We start from the raw sequence: 27,832 nt of genomic DNA, 5'->3' as shown, positions 1-27,832 counted from the left end.
TGTAGATATTATCCATGGAACGACGTAAGAAGTAGGTACGTATATTGGGTTTCGATCGATCAGAATATCAGAAAGGTGACAATTATTCGGGATATAAATTCAACCGTGAAAAATTGCGTCTTTCATTTTTTCCAATCCTTCGCATTTTCTCTCTGAAATCTCGAAAAGAAAAACTCATTGTACGCAGAAAAATCGAATAATCTCTGTATAAATATTTCTCACCTAGCCCGAGTTTTGACGTTAAAATGAAGACTAATTTTTAAATAATATCGAGAAGTGAAAAACGCAATAATCCATCGTCCTTGAATAGCGACACCGCGATTTTTACCCAATGTGAGCAATGAAGAAATAAACTTTACAAGATACACGGGGAACACCCTATACATATACCGATTAAAATTGCAGTGGACAATTATTCAATGACAATTGTTAGAAAAATCTTCTCTCTTTTTTTTTCAAATACTTTACTACGCTGGGAATAATCATATATCTATCCTCATCAACGTATAATATACATACAACACATCGTTACGATACCTACATCACTATAAAACCGACACCTGTAATATTATCCCTATTTCGTATAATTTACTCAATTCTCATCGCACATCTCGCACGCACTTCCGGCAATATTCGTAGTAATTTGAATATCGCATGCGTGAATATACGTCGAACACGTAAAGTGTTTGAAAACGTAATACGGTACGTTACAGTAAATCATTATTATACGGTTAGAGTAAATATTTTGTCAAGTGAAAGAATATTACATTTATACCCGCACGAAGGAAAAATACAAACATTGTACAGAGGCGAGAGTCGGTTTTGACGAGAAAAAAGAAAAAAAAAAATTTCTCCATCAATAATAATCCCACAACTAAACGCAACGATGTTGTATGTATTATACTTGTGTATAAGTTGATAGATTCATTAAAATTTATTCTATTATTTTCTAATTATAGCCTGCCGTAAAATTGTTTCATAAAAATCGCTTCCTGCATTACACTTATAATATTATTAGACGTTTTAATGTGATATCTATGGTATATGTTTGTTGGTTCGTTTTTTTTTTCTTTCTTTTTTTTTTTGCTTTTTATTATAATATGTTACCATTCAAATTGATTTTTTATCACCATAATAAACTGCTGCAGGCTTGTATAATACTCAAATGTAAACATGAAAATATATATATATCGTTTTTCATTACGTACACGTGTATAAATATTATTACTTTTAATATTTTTTTCCGTCATTGTCTGTACGATAATAACAATTTTTTTTTTTTTTTTACCTCTCTTTTCTGTTTTCATCCTACACAGTTATTATAGTTGCTTCGTATTGTTAATTTGAAATGATTTCTTGCACGGATTTTTCTTGCTAATTATTTTTGGTAAATGCAAATTTGGTTTAGCTGTATAACTTTTCAATTCCTAATTATTCTTTGATGCGGCAAATGAAACTGGGTTATTAATTAAGAAACGTCAAATTATATCTCGATATGATTTCGGTTTAATTATGATATGTGAAATTTTTATAACGACATGAATCAGCATTAGGAATTTTACCCAATTGATTTTAATATCGTATTATCAACCGATTGTCACTGCTTTATATTAGGCTTATACAGTGCACAACATATCTCGGCTATGGTTTGTGTTCACAGAAGAAAATTAAACATCAATTCCATTGCAGAGCCGTGATTCGTATCGATATAGGATTAATTGATTTTCTTCATTAAATTCACGTATCTGATGATACCCAAACGATTACAATAATTCTACCTTTACAAGCAGATAGGTCAGCATTAATCTTAAATTTTTTGATGTAACGAGTAACAATATGAGAGTATTTGAAAGTTGGTAAAAATATTTTGCATCGTTATTAACAGTTCTTTTTTTTTTATATTCATTTTTCAAAATCTTTGTAAGAAAACGAGACTTTTTTATACTACTACCAAACTTGACAAGATAAATAATAATCGAAGGGTGAAATGGCGGGGTCAAATTCATGTCACGTTTCGATTCGTACGTTGATAATACAATACAAATGTTTAAAAAATATTCCCACTTTGAGTATGTGTCTTATTGTTTGATTTCTTTCCGTTTTCTTTCCTAACGCATATTTCAACAATTCAGACGGACGTCTCGGCGGATGTTGTCCCGTTTGCCTTTAGAGGACTCGGAGACTCCTTTGATCTTATCAAATCGACCTAGAATTATTTCACGAAACTGTATATTACTCCCAATTCGGTTTCATTTCCTTACGTCATTGTTTTGTATCTTATGTATAATGTACAAGTGCGGAAGGCCGTGTGGTGAGTGTGTATGAGGTATACCCATGGATTATGGTGTTACAGAAAAAAAAAGATTTTCTTCTTCTCTGTTCTTCGAAACAGGTACAAAAGTTTCATTTGGGTATAAAAATACGCCTGTTAAAATTTGAGCTCTTAATATTAACATTCAGAAATTGCGTATCGCACTTTTCTACTTTTCGTAAGAATGATATGGGAAAAATAGTTTTTGCACTTTCTGATTTTTATAACTAAGTAACGATGCGTCGTACAGGAAATTCGCGGACATATTCTTGTAGCGAATTGAACGTTCAACAGAAAAGGTATCTCATTATTTTACTATGAATCTACTCTTTAAAAAGTTATTTAAGATCCGTTATAATAATTTTTGACCTCCAATAACTTTTGAATGAATAGATTTATCATGAAATAATAGAAGACCGTTTTTGCAGAGTGTTCAATTCCCTACAAAAATATGTCTTGGAATTTTTTGTACGACGCATCGTTAGCTAGATATAAAAATCAAAAAGGAGCAAAAACTATTTTTCCCGTGTTATTCTTACGAAAAGTAGAAAAGTGCGATGCGCAACTGCTGAATGTTAATATCGAGAGCTCAAGTTTTAACAGGCGTATTTTTATACCTAATTGAAACTCGGGAACCTGTTTCCAAGAAAACAGAATTTCATTTTTCGAAACATCTTAATATATATTCATATTATATATAACGTATGTAGGAGTTTATAAATTGTGCGTGGGTTTCGCAATACTTTACAACAGCTAAGGCTGAAAATTTATTTCCGTTATCGCTACAACAAATGCGTGCATGCGGTATTTGAAGAACAAGAAAAAAGATTTTACGTGAATCAAATTTCGAATGAATTACACTAGTAAAGTTTTTTTTATAAATTTCATACGAAAATATCAAGCCACCAAATTACGATTAGTAATAATTTTTACATTCTTACCATAATTAGGTACGCGATGAGCTGTGTAACTGCTGATTGTGAGTTTTGGGTTAAAATAATAATGATTGAACTATGTTATAGATTGAGTAAAAGAATGAATAAACATTTCTTCAAAAACGTTACCTCGCAAAAGAAAAGCAAATATTACGTGTAGTAATTTTTTTCGAACACTGTTGCATCGTGCTGTTAATGTAATTTTTTTCCTCAATTCTAGCATGCCGTGGGTTGAATTTGATAAATTGTCAGATAATAGGCGTGAACAAATCCGTGTATAGAAAAAGAAATATTGAAATAGGTTAAATATAAAAAATGATTGGTTCTCAGCTTTTGTTTTTGAATATGATATAAAAATAAAGTAAAGATTCAAATGCTGGTTTTTGGTATGAAAAGAAGATATTGAAACTTTTGTTTGACACGCATGCTGCAACGAAGAAATGGGTGCAAAATGAATTATGACAATCGTTATTATTGATTGATTACAAATCGACGATCGTGATGTTTCGTCACACGATTCGTGTTTGTATGAGGTATTCTACTTCAGTTTGAAAATCATAATTTCATACATCTGTGCTACAACAACAATAGCAATAATAATAATCAGAGTGTAGTGCAGAAAAATGTATAATCTATAACGCATAATTACAATCATACGTGGATATATATTTTAACATATATTACAAATATAGGTATAATTCCATTACATGATTGTATATTACATAAAGTATGAACATTTAGTGCGGACGAAATGCTTCAACTCTAAAGAAATTAAAAACTAATGAATATGTATACCATATAATGTGCGAAACGCAAAAATGCGGTGATTAATTTTTTTTTTTTTTTTTCTAGTTACCAAAGTGTAATAATCGCATGCTATAAGTATTACCACAGGGTAGAATTCTAATATCGAGTGTTATAAGTTATCGTACAACGTGTATTACAGGTACATATGACGACCATAACATAATGCAGATACAACTTGTGCAGGGTGCGTCAATCTCGCGTGTAATTATTATTCATCCTTGGCTTATTTTTGTCAGGTGTAATATCTGGGGCTAAAATTTCAAGTCTGTACGATCGTTCACCTTTATAGAAATTCCGCAATCTTCTTCCTCCTCTTCGGTCATTGTCGTCAGTCTCGTAGTTTCGTCGGCCATCAGCAAAGCCGTCTCCTTACTTCTGCTGTGCTTCTTCTGCTTGCCGACGCTGTACGTGTTTCGGGATGATTTAATTTTTGCAGTTTAATATCAAAATGAAAGTGAAAAATCCCTTTTATTTTTTATCGCTACACGCTTTTTCGCTCAACGCTTATCGCTTATCATTTGTTATTCGTTATACCCGTCTATCGTAGCTATTAATACAATTCAAACTTCGTCTTACTTGATCATTTTTTGATGCTTCGGCTTTTCTCCGGGCGTCGAATTCCCCTCGTTGACCTGCTGCCATATTCCGGTCTTGTTCACCTCTTCGCTGATGTTTATACTCGCCAACGGTATCTTCATTATGTTTCCATTCGCCAATGGAATTTGAAGATTTCCCGACGTTCCGAAACCGAGCGATTTCTCCTCGTCCTATCATAAATTTATCACCTTTTTTTTTTTTCAAACGTTTACTAACAATACATCAATTTCGTCATTTGTTAATGTTGTAAAAAGTGCGCAGTGCAAGCTCAAGCTAAAAATTCTTCTTTCTCTCACGCTATCATCGTTCGATTCTTTACTACATTTGCGTATTTTTTTTCCGGCCATTCGCAATTTCATATTTTCATAGCTTCATCGATTCGTGGTGCGGGATAAAATTGAATAAAAAGCAAATTTAACTACGGTAAAAACATTCATCGAAACGTGCAATTTTAACTTCTCACTATCACGCTGTAACTGAAAAAATATTATTACAATCCAGAAACAACGAGGTTAAAAATCTTTCATTCTAATTCGGTGAAAAATCTTTGAAAAAGAAACAAACAAAAGAAAAACGAATTGGACAATATTGCGATGAGCTATTTGGATGAGTTGATGAACCACGATGATCATTGCTTCTATTTTTTGTTTCTTCTTCTATAATAGTCTATGTTCTAAAGCTCGTTTAAGCAGCTCTTTTGTCTTACACTCTACTCAAATCCGTACCTTTTATTTAGCTCATTATAGAATCCTGCACCGCCACGTGAGACTTGATACTGTTCGTTACAGGCACACACAAGAGATTACGAAATTATTCAAGCACTCTTGTCACACCGACGTTGCGATAAGCCATCGATCTTATACGTATGTAATTTGATACCTCAGTTTTTTTCCCCCAAATATCGGAGCTTGTAAATTCCATTTTCTGTTCTTTCCCGCGCTTATTAAAGTCTATATGTAAATATTTTTGTATCGCCTGGAACTCGACGGACAAAGTATGATATGGATTATCGATAAATAGACAGATAAATCATACGGATATTGTAATAATTGTAAAAGCGCGATGATTGTTGGCAAAAAGGGATAAGAAAATGATGATTGATCGATGTGGAGAAGAGATGAGACACACGATGATAAAATAATCGGGTGATTCAGATCATATATATACATATACGTATACATATACATATACATATATATACATATATATATATATATATATTTATATTTACAATATATTAATGAACATTGAATTACATGGATGTGTAATAACAAATACAAGATAAACGCATAACATGTTTGTTACACAGTTATGCGTGTAATAACGAATGAGCTCAATGTTCGTTCATGGACAGAAAACTTGTTCAAAAGTGCCGGTAAACAAAATAGTCTTTGTCAATGTGTACATGTATATTTTTTTCATAATCATACCAGTTACACATATAATATAGGTATTTAAGCGCCGGTCGAATTCACTCGAAAATAATTGTATGTAACTCACTACACCTATAATTCGTGAAGAAGAAAAAGAAAATGAAGATACTCTCTTATTGTTAGTGCAGCAATTCGTACATACAAAGAGAAACGTAAACAATAATGAAACATATAATTAATTTTTCAAATAACAACGAAGGAAAGAAACGAACGAGTAAGTAACATTAATTACTGTAAATTGTACGGTATTGGCAACGGTGTTTATTTACGCGATCCTGCAAATCGGATATAATTAAAAACAAGCCCGCTTAAGTTCAGAAAAAGCAAAAAGAAAAAAAAAAAGAAAAGAAAAGAAAGAAACGATGCGCTAATTTATTATTCTTTCCTCTTTCGAAAAATATAACTTATTTGTCGCCAATATTCGTCGTAATTTTGTTGTTCGTGCGAATAATCAAGTCAACGTTTGACTTGCGTCGTAATATGCAATTTTTGTGTAACGTGTATGTCGCTTTTTTTTCATCTTTTTTTCTTTTCTTTCGTCTTTCAATAGTGTGAACGTGCCAGTTATAACCGTATCACAAGTCTGCTGTAAATTTTCTTCCGTCTAATTGTCAAATTTTCCGTGTATACGTAGGTATGTGTTCGTATAGCTAGTTAATAGTTATTTATATTGGATAATAACGTCGACGTACATTTCATCTATATACGATGATTCAATATCAATATATTAATACTGATCGTTTCTAAATCACTACGTTTTGCGCAGCTGATTATATATTTTTCTTTCAAGGCATTTTCATGAATGGTATATATGGTATAGATATATAAGTATGTAATAATCATATATTACATACCGCTTACGTAAACCGTTTTGGTAGAAAAATTTCAATTCTATAATTCCAAACACTTTGTATACGAGACGAACATTTCGATTCAACTTCGGAATATTTTTTCGTATATTGTCTCAAAGCTTTTACACTCCAAATTCAAACGATTTATATGTGTATATCAAAGTAAAGATTCAGCTGCGATTTTTCGTAAATGTACAATATTGTCGCTAATATAATATTATTATTTTATATTGTATATGGAATTGCAGTGATTTTTGAGCGTACGAAATTTTCACTAGCTTGTATTTTACATATCAAATCAATTGAATAATTAATATTGTATCTAATATCACCTCATGTATGTTTATTTTTTGTCAACGCGATTCAAGAATTATTATACACCTCTTCACTTATTATCATCCGCGCGAAGACGTGTGTATAAAATTCTCTCGTGTCGTAAATTTTGTAAGGACTTTAACGAATAATAAGTAACAAATCTAAATAAATCACACATCACAATCAACGTGCAAAGACAATTCATACTACGAAGTGAGTATAATAATGTTGGGAAACAAAATTGTCATAAATGGAACGAAAATACGAAGTGAACAATTGTCGATAATAATAATTGTAACAATGATGATAATAATAGAAACAATAATAGTGATTATAGTTCTAATACTGACGAATTATGGGATATTCATTAGTGCGAAATTACGATTTATTAAGGAGGTTTAGAATCGTATTGGAATGATCAAGTTACCGTTTTTGGAGAGTATGTTCGGCCATACTAATGCCAAAACGATGTGATCTAATTGATTGATAAAATAACGATGAATAAACGATTGAAAATTGCTGACGATATTATCAAAAAGAAATCATATTCAGCTGTACAATCATTGTGCTGAATTCATGTTACAATTATGAAATTATCAAGAAATTTAAGCAGCTCCTTTTAAAGCTCCAACCACAAGGATCGAGTAATATTGTAAGTGTGTTGTATTCTTGTGGAACTGTAAGAGAAATATATCGAAACCAGTTAATTAATTTGAATCGAGCCGCTTTTTCTCAATTATTCAAAACAATTCGCAATTCATTTGGAATTTCCGTTGAAATTTTTTCACAGTATTCGTCGAAACGGTTCTAAACCTCCTTCGAAGGGACAAATTATAAGTTGAACGAAGTACCTAATCGCTGGTGTCGAATTGCGTTAAGGTGTAATAATAATAGTGATAACAATAATAATCATAACAACAACGACAACAATAATAATAATAATAATAATATGCAAATGCGATAGAACGTCTAATTGTCTTCCGAGACAGCTGCGGTAACGGCGATCACGGGCATGACGAGGGGAATTTCCCCCGGCCCCGTGATCCTCGAACGTTAGCTACGGCATGTTATTGCCCTCAGAATTCGTGTTCCAGTGCTAACCTCGCCGTTTTCAAGCTGCTGCATATCGTGGGCATGCTTCTTGCTCGTTTCGGGCATCACGTCGTCTAGGATCTTCAGTTCACGTCTCGTGAAGAAAAAGTCCAACGATTTTCTTATTCCGATCATCACGACCAGCTGATTGTGTCGTCGGTTTGATTGGTTTTGGTTTGGTTTTGAAGAAAACAAAAACAAAAAAAAAAAACAACAAAATAACAAACAGAAGTACAAGTTAGATGAGAAAGCATACGATGGACAAAGTTAATCTTCGATTTATAGTACGCGTTGCGCTTCTTCGAACTCTTTGAGGACTTCGTACCGTTGCAGTTTGGTGTTAGAATTTCAAAAAAAGTCCGCCTGTATTTACTCGTACAAACTGAAGATTTCGAAATTTAACCCTTTCATTCACTTATCTTTCAACTCGTTATTTTGGACTAAATTTTGTTGCTCGGAGGATTTTCGGCCGCTGATCACGAATTTATACAAAGTAATAAAGTTTGTTTGAAGTTGTGGACATGGAAAATTTTTGAGGTGGGACACCGAGCATCCCATTGTGACTAAAGGGGTTAAAGATATTCTTTTAAGACCAGTTTTAGACTTCTCGTAGATTCGAATTTTGAGGTTCCATTTACGAAAATATGATAAAATTCGAAATTTCAAGTTCTGAGAAAGGCAAAGTACCGGACTTGTGATATTCGTGCGTGAAAATGCAGGCGATTTCTTTCCCTGCAACGTGTAACCGTTTACGGGAAACTTGAAATATTTTCGGCTATAAAAAAATATCGACGAAGTGATTGAACGTGGCAAAGTAAGTCTGAGCATCGTACCATCAGAGGAAACAGTATCGATGTAGCGCTGAAGGATTTGATGAGCCAAAGACAGATCAGGCAAGCCAATTGAATGAGTGTAAACACGTGGACCCGTTTCAGGGGAACCTGAAAAGAGAGAGAAACGGATGCAATTCAAGAATAAGTGCATGCCGATACTTTTCACCAAAGTTAAAAAACGCACCTGTCTGAGGAACATGTAGTCCGGCTGATACTTGACCGGCATAAGCATGATCAACAGTCTGTCGAAGAATTGGAGACCCTTTAGCGAAGCGACTCCCATGTAAAGAAATACACCGAAGAGAACGGGCATCGGAATGTGTCTGAGCATCGAGGTGAGGAGAACCGAACAACCGATCATCAGGAATATCAGTATGTGGGTGACTCTCTGCTCACGGACGCCAAGGAATTGCGGCTTCTCTCCCGGAGCTGCGCACTCCGATTCCAACTTCAGGGAGTTGACGTGATTTATCGAGAGCACCGTTGCAGCGACGAACCATGGAAGTCCCATCACTGAGCAAATCGCTATCAGGATCGCGAGGACGAAAAGGTCCAAGTGATAGCCGCAGCCCTTCTGCGGATTCATTTGGCGTTTTTGACGATTCGACTTCGCGGCGGTATCGATCGACGATTACGTACCTTCAGTTTGTTCTCCTTACGGTTCACTATCACCGCGGTTATCTGCTGGTCCATGAATATCAATATCGTACCGAGAAGCGCGGGGAGGACTGCAACGATCGAACTCCACCAGGGATTCTCGTTGAATGGCCAAATCATCCATCCGCGACCTTCTAACGTCGGCTTAAACTCCTGCGGCACTTCCAGTTTCGGCGTTGCGATACCGACGAAGTGGTCCAGCAGTGACATCGAGAATATTGCTATTATCACCGCGAAATCGCTCACTATTTGCCTCACCTGGTGACATTGGAATCAACAACAACAACAACAACAACAAAAACATAGACTCCTTCTTTCGTCCCGTAGGAAACCGGTGCCATGCATGGCTTACCTTTGACGGAAAGAACAGCGCGTTCTTGAAGTCCTTTAGCTCGATGGATAGCAGGAATGTTCCCATGAACAGGATTATCGACATCAGAAATACGTCGGGGATATAATGGGGTGTGTTGCATCCGATGCCTTCAAGCGTTCCGTTAGAATTCTGCGAGGATTAGAAAATCATTACGAGACACTGTACGACCGATAAATTTCCTCTTTTACTCTGATAATTCATCGAAGACTATCGTACCAGACACTCTTTCTGGTTCAGGTTTGTCCAGTTCAAGTATTGGCCACTTGACGACTCAAAAGACGATGTCAAATTCGGTGGTTTGCACCAGCACTCGTAGTTCGGTATTTCGCCAGGATGTGTATTTATAGGGAATTTCTGGCCAATCGATAAGACGTTCTCCAGAGCCTGAGAATCGCGTGCGGTAATTGTTATTTTTCATAGACACATAAGATTTACATAAACCGATTGATTTCAAGCGCCATAAGGGAGTACAGAGTTGCGTAAAACGGGATCGGATAGTTCGTTCGTAGATTAAACGAACGAACATCGTTAACCGTGAGATTGATTCTCTTTTCGTAAGCTTTTGCGTTACCAAGAGTATTCGTTGGGGAGTCCGACTCTCTAATTATCCCGATTACAGGTTTCATTCGTACTGTGTAATTTGTAATGCAGTGGTTACCTTGATGATGAAAATAAAAGCTATCAACGTAGCAAAGTTCTCTTCGGTAAACCGCGTGATGTAACATACAAAGGCACTGGCGTCGATGGCTACTAAAACGATCAGAATCACCGATATCCATGCACCGATCCAAAATCGGAAGGACATGTAATTCCAGGCTGCTTTTCTGTTGGAAATACGTTAAATTGAGTTACATATCGAGGGTGAAAACGATCCTCTCTGCAACGACGAGACACGACTACAGGTATACGTACGTACAACTAGTGATTCTGTGACCTACTTGCAAACTTCGAACACTATAGTTTCAAACACTAAAACTGGTCCGGTGGATCCGAGGATGGTCAATGGCTGACCGGAAAAAAACCCGTAACCAACGCCGCAGACGAATCCTGAGACCAAAGACTCCATTGCGGCCATATTTTTGCCGGTAGCTTCGCTGAGGAGGCCACCGAAAGTGATGATAGGCGATAGACAGGCGAAGTATAAAAATATAAATGACGCGATGCACTGGAGTGCCAGGGCGTCCTTGAAGTCGGACCAGTACCAGGGCGCTTTTCTCTTTATGTCGTTCATCAGACCCCCGAACAATCTTCCGGTACGCGAAAGCCCCGACGCTTCTCTCTGCTTCTGCTCGTCGGCCTCCTCGTCGAATTCCTCCTTGGGCTTTTCCTCCTTCGGTCTTTTTCTCGTGTCCTACGATTTACGATTATCAAAAGACGTCCCTCCGGAACGATAATTTTACTCCGATTTTGTCTCCCAATTATTCGATTACCTGCGAAGGAATCGCGGCCGGAGGCTCGATTCTGATCGTTGGGTCCCATTCTCCCGGTGGAAGGACCGTCACAGCGTCCAGGAATTCGTCGACACCGGCCAGAAGGTGATCGCGATTTCTCGCCTTGTAGGCCACGTCGTGGAACACTTCGTCGGACATCAAGGTCGCCATTGCTCTTCCTATTTCGTGGAAACCCGAGCTTCCACCCTATCGGCGGTTGTTTCGAAGAAAGATATGTCTCGTTAAAAGAGCCTCGTTTATACCATGGTCACTCTATTTTCGGTCCGAATATCATTACAAGGGGGAGACGATTTCCTCACATTTTTCGTCTCATTGTCTTTCCTCGTGTTGCACACATAACTCACCGTTGGTCCAAGAAGTATAAAAATAAATCTAGTTGGTACGGGAACCTCCGTTAAGTCTCCCATTATTCCAGCTTGACTCAGGCGTATAAAGGCCGACAAGGTTTTGTCCAGGAAGTCCACCTCACCGACCAGAATATTGCTCGCCTCGGCTCCCGGCGGTATTTTTCTCATGAAATGTGTATTACCCTGAAACACATAGCATTGTCCGTATTCCCTGCCTGTTTTCATTCAGCATTCATCCGACCGTAGTCCATTTTAGATAAAAGATCGGGATTCAAATACTCGTTGTTATTTTTCGTTGGTTCATTTCTTTTCCGAAGGATCGGGATATTCGTCATGAATATTGAAGAAAAAAGGAAAAGGAAAATTATACACACCCTGTGATTAACGTCTCCGTTTTCCAAACCGGGCGAACTGTGATTCCTGCTAATCGAGATGCTGCTGGGACTTCGGTCCAATCCGTTACCTCCTGGTTCTTGGCCTGTAACAATCTTAGCTTACAGCCTACAGCGCCTCTTTTTCTACTATCGAAATCGCAGACTGCGTACCTCGAACTTTCGCTTCCAGTAGTCATTCGCAGAGCTCAAATTCTCGACGGTCAAGTTTCGTGATAAATTTTGTGTGAGAAAAAAAATGAAATACCTACCGAAGGGAAAAATGAGGCAACGCAGTTTGCCAAATCATTGCAAAGCGATACAGAATACACTCGTGTCTCAATCGAGTTTCTGCATAGTGTTTGGATGTCACGACAGCAAGCAATACGGGATGATTAGTTTATGTCGAATCGCAGGCAAACATTGAACTATGCACATTATATGTATACGTTAAGGGAATTATTGGAAATGTTTATGCATACGAATGGCTCAAACTAGTTGCTACTTAATTTACTGTCAAGCAGAGTTATGGAACAAGCGAGATAAGTTAGCAATTTTTACCGAAGCTGCCGGGGATACCGAGAAAACGACCACCAGCATTTAGAGCTCCGCCACTTCCCTGACCCGTTGCACCAGCTATCACTGGTGCAGAATTCGATTCTTCCACTACAAAGCACCAATACCAACAGTCGTTTATTTACAAGGACAGTACTTGCATGGGTTAGTTTCTTTCTTTTTTTTCTCTCTTTCTTTCATTCCATTTGACAAGAGCGTAAAAAGTGTATTAGCATCACGGTAAGCAACCCATTGCTAATTGTCGATAGTAAAATACTATCGAGCTGTTTTTTTTTTCGGTAGAAGACATTTCGAGACGACGTGACTGTCAACAATTTCCGGTTGCTTGTGGATGCTCGTAAACTTTCTTCGACAGACAACGATGAGGTGAGACATAAAAGATCGAAGGCAAGCATAGCTGAAAAGTGGCAATTTATAGGTATACATATACAGTATAATTTACAGGGCTTCTGAAATTAGTTACTGGACGTTCACAATCAACTCCGCGTCGTAGAGTGTAAATTTGTCAGTATCACAGTCTGTATGTGAGATGTATAGGTAACTGGTTCAAGTGTACGTCGAGATCAATTCGTTGAAAAATCCACGAAGTGCAATTGTTTGGAGCGGAAGAGTTGAGTCAAGATTTGGAAAAGGAGTAAAATTCACAGATTACTCAGTCGATCGAATGAACGTACGTCTACATAGATTCAGAAGTAAGAATGTCCATGATTCGTGAGTTGTAGATGTGCAGCCTTATAGACAATTTTTCGTACACACGATTAGCTGAAGAACACAATGTGATGTAGTATAGACAACTCGTTATATGTAACAACATTCACTCGACTATTCTAAACATCCAGATTTCAGGATAGAAAGATTTTTACGTTTTTACGCTGAGACATTCGGCCCGAATCTACCAGCCCTCAAGATTTGTTTGTTAAAATTTTTATAAGTTTAGGAAAAAGCAGGTTTGAAATAGTTTTTCCTTAAGTTCAACCTTGATCGAAGATCTTAAGAATCATACATTTTTCTTTTCGATAGCAAACTTTCCACATTTAAATTAGTTCGAACAACGATTGAACGCAAAAGTTTTTCGAAAGGAAATTCGTTCTCTGCTATAATTATGAGACGTTTTTAACAGTTTGATTTTGCATCGTGGAATCGGTGATATACGGTTTTCCTAGAACCGCCAGCATCGATTTAAAATGCTGGAGTCGAGCCGCAATGCCCCAGATAATAAATATGACAGATCAGTGGGCATGATGATTCAGTAATGTCGAGTGCTTCGAGTGTATAGGTAGAGTATGAAAGTGACTAACAACAGACATAATAATAAATCTCTTCGTTGAATACCGAAATCGAAAAATGACGACAGCGTAGATGATATTTAATTGAAAGGAAAAGTATCTTTTTTTATTTTTGAATTTTCAACAATAAAAAAGATCAAAGATCAATTCGATCGATTCGAGGCTAACCTTTGAGTTGACAAGTAGCGAACCATGTCGTGAAACCCACTACATGCGGGATGTTGAATTCAGCTGACAGAAATGAAATCAAAGATACAATTCGATTAATGCATATCGTGGGATCAAGCGATACTATAATTATTATCTTTCTTTTTCTCTTTCATTAACGCAGCTGTACCGCAGTCACGTGGATAATATTAGAAGAGCAATGTTGAAAAAAATCGCCTGTAAGTTGACGCAGCTCAATTAAGTACTCTCTAGATGCCAATTACGTGGGTAGCCTAAAGAAAATTCAGGTAACAATTTTTTTTCTTCTCATAGAAAAAAAACTTTTTTGCGACGTACGTTGCTCTGCTATCGCTACGTCATGGTAGCAGATCAGTAGCGAAGCAACAAGTGTTTTGAAAATGAATCGAGACAGGAAGTGCTCTTTGGGTGCTGGTTAGGAACCGTATTGAAAACTGTCGCCCTCGACTATTGTCGCGTTAATATGTGCGGTAATTTAACTTTAAGAATCATCTAAAGAACACTAATTCTAAACCATAATCCTATACCTCGTCATCACTCTTTCCAACATGGTGCTGCTAAGATTATTCACACGTTGTACGTTCAACTACCAAAATTTGAATGGCCATAGCCCAACACAAAAATGTCAAGAGTCTGAAATTTCTGGTAATAATAATAATTACGTATTTCACATTTCAGCGCCTCTCTAATTCGATCGTGTGAATTCGCGTTACGTATTAATATAACCCTGAAGCACAATGAGTATAATGACGTTCAACTTAACCGCACCTTCCTTCAATCGTTCCCAACAGTGCGTTCGGTTATGTAACATTTATTAATCCTGTAACCCAAGCTTTGTCAACACAACGTACTTTCGAAGCTAGCACAACGACTGGTTATTAGCGGCAGAATTATTGCGTCAGCTCCCCGGTTTGGGGCTTGTTAGGGACTTTGTTAGTGGCGGGTTTACTGTGAAAGAGCTGGAAAGCGTTCGTCACGCCGAAGAGGCGACTGGCCTAAAATCTGTACCTGGTACCAGGAGGTAAGGCCCTTTCGAGTCCTTGGCCTCCTTGGACAGGAGGCTCGTGTCCGGACTCGGGCAACTTCTGCTCCGGGACACGACCGCGTCCCGGAGCCCAGCATCGCCCGCAGGGACATAGCTGTCCCCGCCGGGACGTCTCTCCTGCAAATCTGACGTCAACAACGTATGCAAACCACATGAACAGTCACAATCTGAAAACCCGATTAACTCGCCTTTAACCAATATTTATGCTTCATCCCCGTTGGCATTTCACCACACGCCGCCACTTCGTCGTCGTGTGGACTTAAATCATAAGGGAAAAGAAACCGTAAGTGCACACCGAGGAGTTATACAGTGATTGAAAATATTAAACGGCATTACTTGACTCAAACAACGGTTGTTTTGGTTTGATAATTAGATTGATTTTCCAATTACATTAAAATGAAATTGCGGGTGAATCGAGTAATCCCGTTTTAATGTTTCAATATTGTTCCTTCTCCTCGGTGTGGGAAATGAAAAATTATGAAACAAGCTGAAACATAACCCGTGGTATGAAAAATTTTGATAACTTTCTCAAAAATCATCCCTTGTTGAGATACCTGTGGCTTGTTATTTTATTGTTAGATAAAAAATAATGTGAAAACTTGTTATTGAAGAACGAAACGTTCAACCCCTGAAAAATTCAAATGGTATGTGCCCGTGTACTTATTTGAGTATACCTGTGCATGTACCCCTGAAGAGATATGAATAATCGGTATTGATAAAAATTTATTCAATGTACAATTAACGCCAAGTTTCCGTAGACCAATAATTCTGTTAAAACTTACTCTTTGACGAGGAGTGATTCCGGCCTATTTCCGCCAGCGATCTTATTATCGGCAATCTCGACATGTTGTTGTCCTTGCGTCTTTCATGCTGGTGTCTATGCCTGACCAAAAGAGCTTCTCGAACCTGCGAACGTGGTCGATTAAGGGGTTATACCCGGTCGGAATTTTCCGAAAATCGTCTTTTTTCTTTTTAATCTCATTTTCGTAATGTACGTATATTCAAGTACCAACAAATGTTCTCAAAGTTACGCGCACATTTGCAAAGACGACTCAGCGGCGTGTAAAATGCTTTTGAAACGTTGGACGCATTTTTCTCAAAACTATGTTTTCAAAGTCAGTGAGCAAGATTTCTCGGAAACGGCCGAACCGATCAGACTCAAACTTGTATATGAGCTTTGTGAACACATTTTTCAATCCTTGATCGAAGGTTTTTTCTCGCTGATATTTTTCATTTAATAAAGAAATCAAGAGAAAATTTTTTATGGAAAATCGAAATTTTTTTCGTAAAACCGCCGTTTTGTTGAAAATCAATATTTTGCTTATTCCTTCGATGAAAGACCAGATAATACAAGGATATTAACTGAATCTTTTTTGGTTTTTCACTTCGGATGATCCAGTCCAAAAATATCTTGCTCACCGCAAGACGCCTTTTTTTAGAGGTGCTCCCGGAGATCGGTTATAGCAGCTTTAAAAATCATTATTTTTACAAATAAGAAATATCAGGACGAAGTTCAATGCTACCCCGATACGTATATGAATTTCTATATCAACAAATTGAAACGTCTGTTCGTGAAAAGTTCTCGAAAAATCGCTTGTTTTCGGCCTCCTGACCGAATAAAACCCCTTGAAAAATGAAGACTCCTTTTTACCCGGGACTAAAGTTTACCTTTTCTCTCGACTCGGCCGGCAGCACATTTTTGCTTATCATGCTGTCGAGTACCAGGTCGGCGATTTGTTCGAGACTCGATGCCTCCATGTCCAGCATAACGGTGCCGTTCAATATCAGGCTTCGAAGCTCAAACAGCGAGTGCAGCGACAGAGTGGCGACGTGCGGTTTACTCCACCTGTTTCCACCCTCCTCGACGTCCTCCTCGAACTTTATCCACCTATCCGACAAAGCCGGAAATCAAAGTCAGCCAGCCCTCGCTACGCGGGGATGATAAATCGAAATTGTACGTTACGTGCCTCGCCGTTTCTTTCCATTCCATTTCGTCACCGTCTTTAACCAGTTCCTCCATTTCGGAGAACAACGGGTGAGAGGCGTGGGCGTCATCGCCGACCTCTTCGCCCAGGATGAATTGGACCCTTTGCGCCGGTGGAGTGACTGGAACAAAGACACGCTTATGAAACTCGAGATTCCCCGCTTTTGATAAAGGATCGATACGAATGGCTGGGCACTCGATGCGTGGAACCTGTCGCGTCACGTCAAATATACTTTTCATTTTCTCTTCTCTCGCTTTTATTTCACATTCAATTCCTCGCCTCGTCGGTTACTCTGCAGTATTCGTCGTCGAACCATGGCGGGGAAGATTTTTTTTTTGCCAATTTTAACGCTACTGATGTTCATCTCTTGCACAATTTGCTTTCTTCTCGATGCAGGATTTATTCGTCCTGTTAATCGTCAGTAATGAATATTAACAATATTCTCACTACCCAGGCAGGCAGAGTATAATTGACATAAAAAGCTGTACAAACCTATATTACATGTTCCGAAGTGTATACGCGTTATCATACAGGTATGTAACAATATATAACCAGATGAAAATCGTTCTTTGTCATATCATTAAAGATAATTTTTAAAGAAAAGGGATGCAAGCGATAAATCGTCATGCCAGTTGAAATGATGAAAAAAGAATGTGACACTTGACAATGATATTGGCCGCCGAAGCTTGCTGCAAGGAATTAGAAGCTTAGGAACATTAGAACCAAACGACAGTTGTCTGCGTTTGGCTTTTACTATCCGTAACTCGTGGCCGCTGGCTTTGGCCGCGAATTTCAGCGTCATAACCAGAATTCCTTTTATACCACTATAAACATCGCAGAAAGAAAGAAATTTACGAATATGTTACATAGTAATGCAATACTGCAAATAACGAATAATTAAAAACGCGTAGACTGCACGTGTATTATAGTTGGAAAAGAATTACACATACGCGAATATAACATTAAAACGAATGACATACACCCTTGTGTAAAATTCAAATCTCTATAATAGGAATATAAAGAATGCAGCGTACAGAGTGCAGATATGCGAAAGTAATCGCAAATTGTATCGCTTACATGTTGTTTCACCCTTAGGATCGCAAAAACTGGCAAGCCGGGTCCGTCGCGTCATCAGCAGCTCACCTGGAAAGCGAACTGTCAGCGCTAGCATTTTTCGTATTCGAATCAGTTGCCGATACGTGTATAACAACATCTGATACATGCGTGTAAATTGTTCGATCACGGAGCAAGGATGCAATCTAGATTTTAGTATCATAATTTTTTTCGCTCAATTCGATCGCATCTATTTTTACAACTCTCTCAGTTTTCGTTCCTGGATTTATTTCACTCCAAGCTGAGACGATACGTTGTACACGTCGTTGGCTAATTAAACCGTATAACATTTCAACCCAACGTTCAACACCCTGTTATTTATTTTTATTTCAATTACAATTTCTTTATTTTCTGTTGTTTTTTTTTCCTTTTGTTGGTTTTTTTTCAGCCTTTTTGTTTCACTGGACGGAGTTTCGATTTATGGTTTGCTGGCACGAGTAATTGGTTCTCATTGTCTCCGGCCTTACCGCGGTTTGAGTAAAGTGGCAATTCCATTTCCAGATCCCCACGGATATATCGCTGGGGTATACGGATATAATGGAAGATGAGAGAGTGGCAGTTCGAGGTTTTCCGGATTAAAAATCTCTGAGGAATCGTGGAATCCCACGGATATTGTATCAACTAATGGTACCGGTAGATATGAGCGATGTTCGACAGATGAAGAGAGTGTAAGACAAGATTCATTCATTCTCAACGCTAATTCCAGTGATGCCGGTCAATCTTTGATGCGTTTCTCTCTTTAAAAAATCAAGTTTTAGGAAGGTGTAAATGAGAAACACCCCGGGTCTGGATATTCCGGATTTGTCAAACTTGACGTCTATTCCTCACCTGGACGGTCAGAATCGGAGTCATCCTTCTCGCCTGAGGATGATTGCCGCGGTGCGTGATGGTGTTTGTGATGGCGTCGGTGCCTTCGTTCGCCGGGTAAATGAACGCCCACGTATACGGTGTGCGCTCTGTGACCTGGAAAAAATATTGACGGATGTTTAACAGCAGGCTGGAAAAGTCCTGGAAATTTTTCGTACCTTCACCCAGAGCCAGAGAAATATGCTAATTTCCCTCTTCGGCTCTGTTTCGGATGACTAACGATTCTACCTCTCATTTTGCATATTTCAAACCTAGCAATTTCAAAAGCTGCATGTTTTACGGAGAGAGTGTGTGTGTGTGTGTGTGTGTGTCTACGAGAGAGAGAGAGAGGGGGAGACCTGCCGAAATTGCTCCTTCGGCTAATTTTGTCTTGCAACGCTGGAGTGAAATTGCTAGGCTGTCAGGTAATTTTGTCTGGGTTTAACCGTTACTGTAATATTAGAAGCGAGGGTGTAAGCGAAAATGTTATCGTCGCGTGGATAACCCGCCAATTATTAAACGATCCTACGAAATCGTCGATTGTCTCTACAATTCGCATACGCGTTAAACTCTCGCCGTCGATATCTCAAAAGCGTATTTTTCCATAAATTTCCCCCTAAAGCTTCTCCATCCGTCCGTTTAATTACTTTCCGAAAGAAGAGGCTTCAGGATACATCCACTCTCAATTCATTCGACTTCGTTCAATTGACTCCGTTTTTCCGTTTTCTTCTCATCTCGCTTCTTTTTTATTCTCTTCTTCATCGAATCAACTTTTAAATAACCCAGCGGAGCTGGATAATGGACTTTATAACGAATGCCAGCAGGAATTTTAAACACGAATTCGGTACTTCTCGTTATTGACGTACAGAGATATCAGCATATTGTACATATTAGGGTGGTTCGAGGAAAAATGTTTTTTTACGCTCTTGCCCCCTCAAATCTTGGTGTTTGATAGAAAAAAAGATTCTTTTATTTCATTTCACATTCATTTAACATGGAAAAATTTCAGTTTTCGTTAAAAGTTAAAATACTTTAAACTATTCAATATTTTCTAAATTGATGCACAAATCGTTGAAAAATTATTCTTCAAGCCCTTCGGACTTCTGTAACAAAGCATAGTTATCATCATCAGAAAACACGATACTGTAAACTAAATTGCATAAATGCAGGCGAATTTACATTATTTTGAATCCCTCGCGTGTCATTTCCACGATACAAACCCGATTCATACTTCGCCGTGTTCTAGGCTCGGCTTGGATTATTGCGACACTGTGCTAGCTGCAGACGCCGCAGGGTTACATAATTCACTCTAACGCCCTATCTCTGTGTAATAACGATTTACGAAGCACTTCCAGACTCGCTTATACGCCTCTATGCATACCTATATCTGTATTATACACAGAAGCCAAATCTTTACCTGACCTATTACACGCTAGCCTATGATATCAAATTTCGCTGAAAGCTCTGATGCACGTTCAGCGTTATGGGCAAACGTGCCAATCGCTTATAAATCTCTGTACACGTGTGCAAGTTGCGGTCATCGAGCTTATAAAACTCCCGATTGCAAACCGATATTTTTCAAACTGGAGCAGAAGAATGGAGTCTGCACCCTTTTCTTAAGATTGTAGCACGTGGGCTCGGATTAACAAAAACGATCGAGCCTGAAATTACGGTTTTTAGTAACAGATCGCGATCGATTTAAACAAGTCGATAAACAAGTTCGATCAGTCTGCCGTCATTTAACTTCACGCGCTTGCCGATATTCGTCGTTTTTATCATAATTATAATAATAATTATTATTATTATCATTACTATTTCCCGATCCTTATACTGTGAAAATTGTACGCATGTTCATCCAGACGGAAGGGACTGCGGATTAAATATCCGTCCGTTCGTTCCAGTCGGTTGGCGATCGACATCCGTTTATCACTGTTTATTCTCGAAGATAATTCGACCGGACAAGTACCGGATTGGTCGATTAAATACCAGAACCTTCTCACGCGATGTTTCTTCGAAGCAAATGTCTATAATACACCTCGGAGTATAATTAGAATCGTTACCGACTCGCAATCAGGCATGATTACCATGCTCCGAACAGGCGTGAAGGATATTATTTTCCGTGCTTGCGGTTCTCCCTTACATTTGTTAATTTTCTCACGCGAAATTTACGTTAGAAATTTCAGTCTTGACCGTATATGTATTATCGACGCTGCGTTCGTGTCTTTGTGTTATAGTCAAGAATCTGGCTCTGACTCACCTTCGAAATCCTTTTCAGTGTACGACTGGTGAGTCGTCCTGGCGCCGGGATCCTTTGGCGCTTCATCGTCGCCTCCGGCACCGGCTCCTCGTCCCGTTCCGCTGCCCGGATGCATCCAGGGTCTGTGAACAAGCGGAATCACAGGTTGAGGTACGATCGTTTATTTCAGACACGTTCACGCGTGAATTCTGATTTCATTTTCATTCATTTAAACGTCAATTCATTCGAATTTCCGTCACGTTTTCACCCGATTGTCGATCACACGTGATATTCAAAATCGTACCAAGTATCGCCTCGCCTTGAAACCCCGTTTCCTTCTCCCAACAACTCGGAGATTCAATCGACGTCGCCCATCATACGCGATTAGAGGCATATGTATTGACAAAACTTCACCCTGGCGTAGAATATTTTATTTCTCTTTACCTTTCCCTTTTAACCCCTTTTTTTAATATATATTTATTAATGGAAGACCTTTTGCCTCTGTCTTTTGAAACGCGTGATTTCGATCGAATTGTACGTTTTGATGATTTTCAGAGAAAATGGTGAAATAGAGAAAAAAATAAAATAAAAATTATACGTCCTCTCGCCACTGAAATCGAATTTTTAGCGCTTACGACCTTATGCCGTTAGACACGCGATTTACACGAACAATTTATCCCTTCGCCGCGAAATATCTGCCGATCCAGATATAGGCTTTTATTACAAATATTCCGCCGTTGCATAAATACGTCTGTCTGAGTCTCGATTCAACAAAAACGGGGATGATTTGCTGTAACGTGCGAATGCGTCGCACGCCTGCAGGGTCACGCGAGATACCGTGACACATATTTTCTGCTTTATTTTATCACTTTTTCCATTCATCTACTTTTAATTATTTGGTCCTTGAATGTGAAGAAAATTAACGCTTGCACCGCGCGTAAATGATTATTATTGTTGTCGTTGTCGTAACGTCTGTATTGGCGAGTAGAGCGAAAATCGCGCAACAAATAATAACAAAGAAATAGAAACATTGATGAAAATTTAAAAAAATCAAGATTCACCGTCATGCATTGTCTTGGCAGAAAAGAATAAGTTATAATTACAACGACGGTGGAATGAGTGAAAAACCATCGCAGATCCTATACGATATCGTAAGCCTTGAAGCCACGGAAATGCGCGACGTGGTTTCAAACATTATATCGAAATAGAACTTGCCGCATCATTTATCGGGCGGCACAAGGCTGGACGACACTATCGCATCTTGCGGTTGTAGGTATTATTTTATAGCTGGGTATGAAGTATCTAACGGGCAAAAACGCAGCCCTCGCATTCTATAACTTTTCATTAATCCTTCTTACACGTATCCCGCACGTGTCGCGAGCACGGCTCTCAACCTGCTGTAAACCGAATGTGTACGAAGTATCGGTATTATACGAAAGCGCGTTATTTGCCTATTTATATACTCGTTGACTGTAACTACGAGGAACTGACTGGTTCTTATCTTTATGGACGGTATGCCGCAGTCTTGTCTGTAAGTGTGTTTTTATAACTGAGTAGTCTTATGCCTGCACGTAATATCACGTACACCGAATTTACATTTACAGCAATTACGAATTGATCACCGATATTATACTAATTTATATTAATTTCCCCCCGAATTAAGCTTTTCATTTTCTTTACACTCACGACCAATCCTACTAAGTTTTATACGGCTGGATTATACATTTCGCACCGTGTGAGTGAAGGAAAAAAACTACTGCCTGAGCATAAAAACTTGACACTTGGCATCGCTCGGTTCTTGATTTAGAATTTTTTTTTTTTTTTTTTTTTACATCAAGCGTTGGTCTTAGGCGAGCCAAGCCATCGACCTCGTGCCAAATTTTACATTTTCGCTGATATTTCTTCGGTTGATTATTTTCACAAAGATTGTAAGAGACGGCAAGTATGACCGACTGATATCAGGAGTAGAATATAAAACAATTATTTTTGTTCTCCAACCATTTGCCTCTGTTGACCATATTTTTCTAGCGTCGAGTGGCGAGTTTCACAGAAAACCACCGGTACATAATATTCAATTTCTTGTCCGATTCGAGTATCCGTCTACAATGTACATGTAGTATACGTATACCCAGTTCTCCGAGTGGCGCCATTGAAATGCGTAAAATATCTCACGCCGCCGCGCAAGTAGAATATACAATATAAACGAAGAGTTCTCGTACGTCAAGTGCGATTCATTGCGATTCGTTCGCAGTATAAATTACGGCACGTAACTTGGCGCCAACCGAAGTAAAGGAAACCTCTGAAAACGCGTACATGTATACACGTGTATTACACATGAAAATAAAACTCAGTATTCTCTTCAATTTCTCCACTTACACTTAACTACTGTGCGTACTCAAAATGCGAGAATATATACACCGATTCGTACCACCCACGGTAGTTGCCGATGGTTATATAGGGTACGGTGTAAGTGACGAAGGACGAGGTGTAGGTACCTTGATTTGAATTTTAGATATTCATCGGGCGTCGTTTATTCAACGAGTGTTACTCTAACAAGAAATCTGAGTATATAATAAAAGGCGCGAGTTGTATCGGCTTAATCAACGTTTCTGAATCAAATTTTCACCAACGATTATTACGATGTAAAATTAACTCCGTCTCGGGATCGCAATCGGTTTGAAAAATACAGTAGTTAATTTTTTTATTTTTTTTTTTTTTACGTCGACTTTGTTCCACTTCTCAGTAATAATTTTTCCTTATCTCGTTTTTCTTATTTCTCTATTTTATTGTTTTTATCTGTTAAATCTTTATTTAACCGAGCTTCGAAGCGTGGAAAAACAAATACGACTGTAATTCATGTTCATCGAAGAATAAAATTATTACGATAATATAAGGTTGGAATAAATTTGCATTATTATACGATTGCTGTGTGAGTTGGCGTTATGCAAGGAGGTTAATTTCCCACGTCTTTCGAATATCACTCGGCACATTATTTCACGTGACACGTTTTACTCGAGTTACAGGCATGCATGGTTGCGAACGTACGTTGTATAGTTATTGTTACACCGTAGTGATCGGAACTGTTCACCAGGAAGATGCCGAAGACATTCTAACTCGGTTTTGCTTCGGGACTCGCTTTTCAATACGGCCTACCGGTGAAGTGAACTCGGGCTCGAAGGCATATAATTATGTATGTATATATCCATGCATGTATGTATGTATGTATCTATCTTGCGTACAGTACAGACTGATCGTAAAAAATTCTCGATTAATTGTAAGCCACACACTGTGATACACAGGTGCGTTAAGCCCATCTGCACACGGTATGTTAAAACCATTAAAGGCATCTCTCGCATATCCCCCGACATGATGCGATGTACTGCCACGTGTTTTTAACGACGATGGACCAGATGACTATCAAAATCAGGACAAAGAGACAATTAATGGCAAAGCAACGTGGCCTAGGTTACATGTAACATATATATATATATATATTATACATATATACATATATACACATCTATATGCGAAATAAGGAGTTGAGTGGATTATGCAATCGGTTTTTTGTCGATTCGATCGTCGACCTGAGAATCCAGCGGCGTTTATTCACACACAATCTTGCAATGTGCAAAAATTATATCGCGGCTTGATCACGGCTTCGTGATTAATCGTACCATACGATCAGGCTGTTATTTATACGTAGCAAATTATGAACGCAACGACGATTACTTTCACGGCTATTTACGCGTGTATTTACAAGATGTATGGGTTATTTCCACGCTCGTTATTTGTTGTTGTTACTATCATTGTCGTTGTTGGTATTTTTTCTTTGCAATCGTAGACCAAGTGCGCGACTAAATACCCGGAAGTTCCGAATTTCAGATTTTTGCGTAATCGGAATTCTTTTTTATTGACATTGTTTAATGCCATTCGTGAATTCGTAATCGGCAACATTCTATACGTCGAATGTAATTGCTCTGTAATTGACGTATATGGGTAATTCCACGCGAACCCGATCAACGTCTGAACCTCGCCGTTTCAGATATAAGAAAAAAAAATTTTCAGCAATTGTCTCGACTCTGAAACAGTACCCGGATTTTTTTCAGATTTTTCACTCAACTCCTCAGTTATTTATAAATATTTAATATGGTTGTGAAGGAGACCTTTTTTTTTTTAATTCTCGCAACGATTAGTTATAAATATGAAACCGACGTTTTCCAAGGAGAAAAGAAAATTCAGAAGTCGAATGCCCGCTGCAAACATAGGCCCGATTTAAATCTTATCACGTATTTAACGTAATATTTGTATTATGTGTAATCTACTAAAATTTCAGTTCATGCGATAAGAAGAATTTAACAAATATTCCAATTGATATACCTGATGCATTTCTTTCATTGTATTATACTTGGTGGTCATTGTGAAAAAGCAATATAATAAGAATTAAATTTTCATAATAACGAGCTCAAATACAATATTATAAAAACTCTCTGACTGCAGAGCAAAGCATCGTGGTTCACAGTCCGTAATAATTGCAACAATTTTCTTGATTGAATGTATTTGCCTCGGTATTTGCTCTCCGCAACCGCAATCGGAATGCCGCAGCCGATGTTGTGGCGAGTTTATTCCGTTAACGGTTACCAGCAAGTTTCGGGAAATCAAGTAACTCGCTGGGAAACTTATCCGCGTTATGTATATCCATACATTACACACACGCCGTGATGTTAAGTATATCGATTATACGCGGACGAGGAATTAATGTTGTGTTTGAGTAAACCTCCGTAGAACCAGTTCCTCGAGGTGATAATTATTTTAATATCTTTCCCCTTCGTTTCGAAAGCCTCGGGCGCTAATTTGCGTTTACATTCTGTACCAGAATGCCTTTCAATCGGTATATGGCGTTCGTTATTGGTTTACGAAGAAAACATCGTTCAAACCGCTTGTCTGAATTGTTTCTCGGTGCGTATAATAACTTGCGAAAGTTGAGGCGAACGAAATTGAATGACAATATCTTCGTACCATATTTTCTCCCACGCGCGTGTATGCTTTTGAGAAAATATCACCCTTCATCATTTTCGAGTATCGAATCGAAAACTTTTCGCTGTACAATATTATAGGATTAATACAGGCTTACGGGGGGAAGTAAAATTTCAGCAAATATTGTTATTCCCTGAGCGAATGACATTTGCTTGGCGTCATATTTACTCACTTTACTCTTGGCAGGTTTATTCAATTTTCTGTAACACGAGGAACCCCTGGACCTTGTGTAAACCAATTAGCTAGGCGCTTTATTGAATTAGGTGAATGCGAATTTTCAATCCATTAACTCAGTCAAGGCTAATCCCTGCTGACTTGGCGACTTGGTGTATTACCATCCACCTCGTGCAGTATCCGTGCCGTCAAACATATTATGGTGGTGGATATTGAGTTCATCGGATCAGCGATTACGAAACTAAACGTGCAGGCTCGTCCCGGGTTCCGAAAATCTCCGACAGCAGAAAACGAAGAAATAATTCCCGAATCTCTGAGACGAAAAACTTACACCTCGTGCACGGTAAACTTGATGCCTGATCGTTATCACGTATAAAATATCAGAGAAGAAATTACTAAACAGATTCGGTCGAGTGGATGAATAATAAAAAAAAAGCCTTGATATTGTTTCTTACTTGTTTTTTACGTCGGTCATGTATAAGTGAAGATGAGGCAGGATAAAATTATGTGACTAAAAAAAATCAACACCACGTGGTGATTTTAAACAATTATGCCTGCGGAAATCGAAGGGGAAATTTGTCAAATTTTCACAACAGTCAAATTTCTTGATGTACAAATCATCTTTTTTCAATTTCTCAATCGGTGACAGTCATCGTTTTTCAGTCTAAGACTTTCCATTTTCCGATTACACGTTCAATATTTTCTCATTTTTCGATGCGTTAAGGTCACTTTAAATATACAAATCGTGGAAAATAATTTATTACAAATCGTTTGAAACTCGTTTAAACTCCTCTTTCATTCATTCGATTATAAAACAATTTTAATTTTCTTTTTCAACACTCTGTGAAACCGAACTTGCTGTGAAACAGCAAAACCTTGCTAAATAAACGCGGATCAATTTACCGCGGTTTTATAAACACGTGTCTGTTTCACGCTAGCGACAATTATATCAGCCGCGATACCACGCCTAGCTGAAAC

The 27,832-nt window shown here is 38.2% G+C and overlaps 1 protein-coding gene across 1 annotated transcript; it reads right to left on the bottom strand.

Moving 5' to 3' along the window:
• Window positions 1-71: 71 nt before the first annotated feature.
• On the bottom strand, window positions 72-27,832 carry LOC124176553 (sodium-driven chloride bicarbonate exchanger). The gene is made up of 23 exons (XM_046557987.1): window positions 27,310-27,832; window positions 21,668-21,789; window positions 19,393-19,527; window positions 18,529-18,594; window positions 17,434-17,572; window positions 17,135-17,354; window positions 16,249-16,372; window positions 15,430-15,633; window positions 12,935-13,039; window positions 12,377-12,480; window positions 12,000-12,185; window positions 11,635-11,841; window positions 11,143-11,555; window positions 10,863-11,028; window positions 10,421-10,588; window positions 10,184-10,333; window positions 9,814-10,089; window positions 9,359-9,748; window positions 9,175-9,282; window positions 8,351-8,485; window positions 4,630-4,820; window positions 4,335-4,455; window positions 72-2,206 (listed from the first exon to the last, which is right to left on the bottom strand). Exons 1-23 carry the CDS (start codon window positions 27,327-27,329, stop codon window positions 2,129-2,131), a joined length of 3,828 nt encoding a protein of 1,275 aa, XP_046413943.1. The 5' UTR covers window positions 27,330-27,832; the 3' UTR covers window positions 72-2,128.

Source organism: Neodiprion fabricii, chromosome 2 (assembly GCF_021155785.1).
Source record: "Neodiprion fabricii isolate iyNeoFabr1 chromosome 2, iyNeoFabr1.1, whole genome shotgun sequence".
Classification (NCBI taxonomy): domain Eukaryota; kingdom Metazoa; phylum Arthropoda; class Insecta; order Hymenoptera; family Diprionidae; genus Neodiprion; species Neodiprion fabricii.
The sequence above is the reverse complement of the archived record's forward strand: the minus strand, read 5'-3'. Positions and strand labels throughout refer to the sequence as shown.

Coding starts and splice junctions, on each gene's coding strand:
- LOC124176553 (XM_046557987.1), bottom strand. CDS start 27,329: ATGACCGACGTAAAAAACAA. Junction 16,373..17,134: donor CGGCCGAGTCGAGAGAAAAG/GTAAACTTTAGT, acceptor CCACGTTCGCAG/GTTCGAGAAGCTCTTTTGGT. Junction 9,749..9,813: donor GTAAGGAGAACAAACTGAAG/GTACGTAATCGT, acceptor ATGAATCCGCAG/AAGGGCTGCGGCTATCACTT.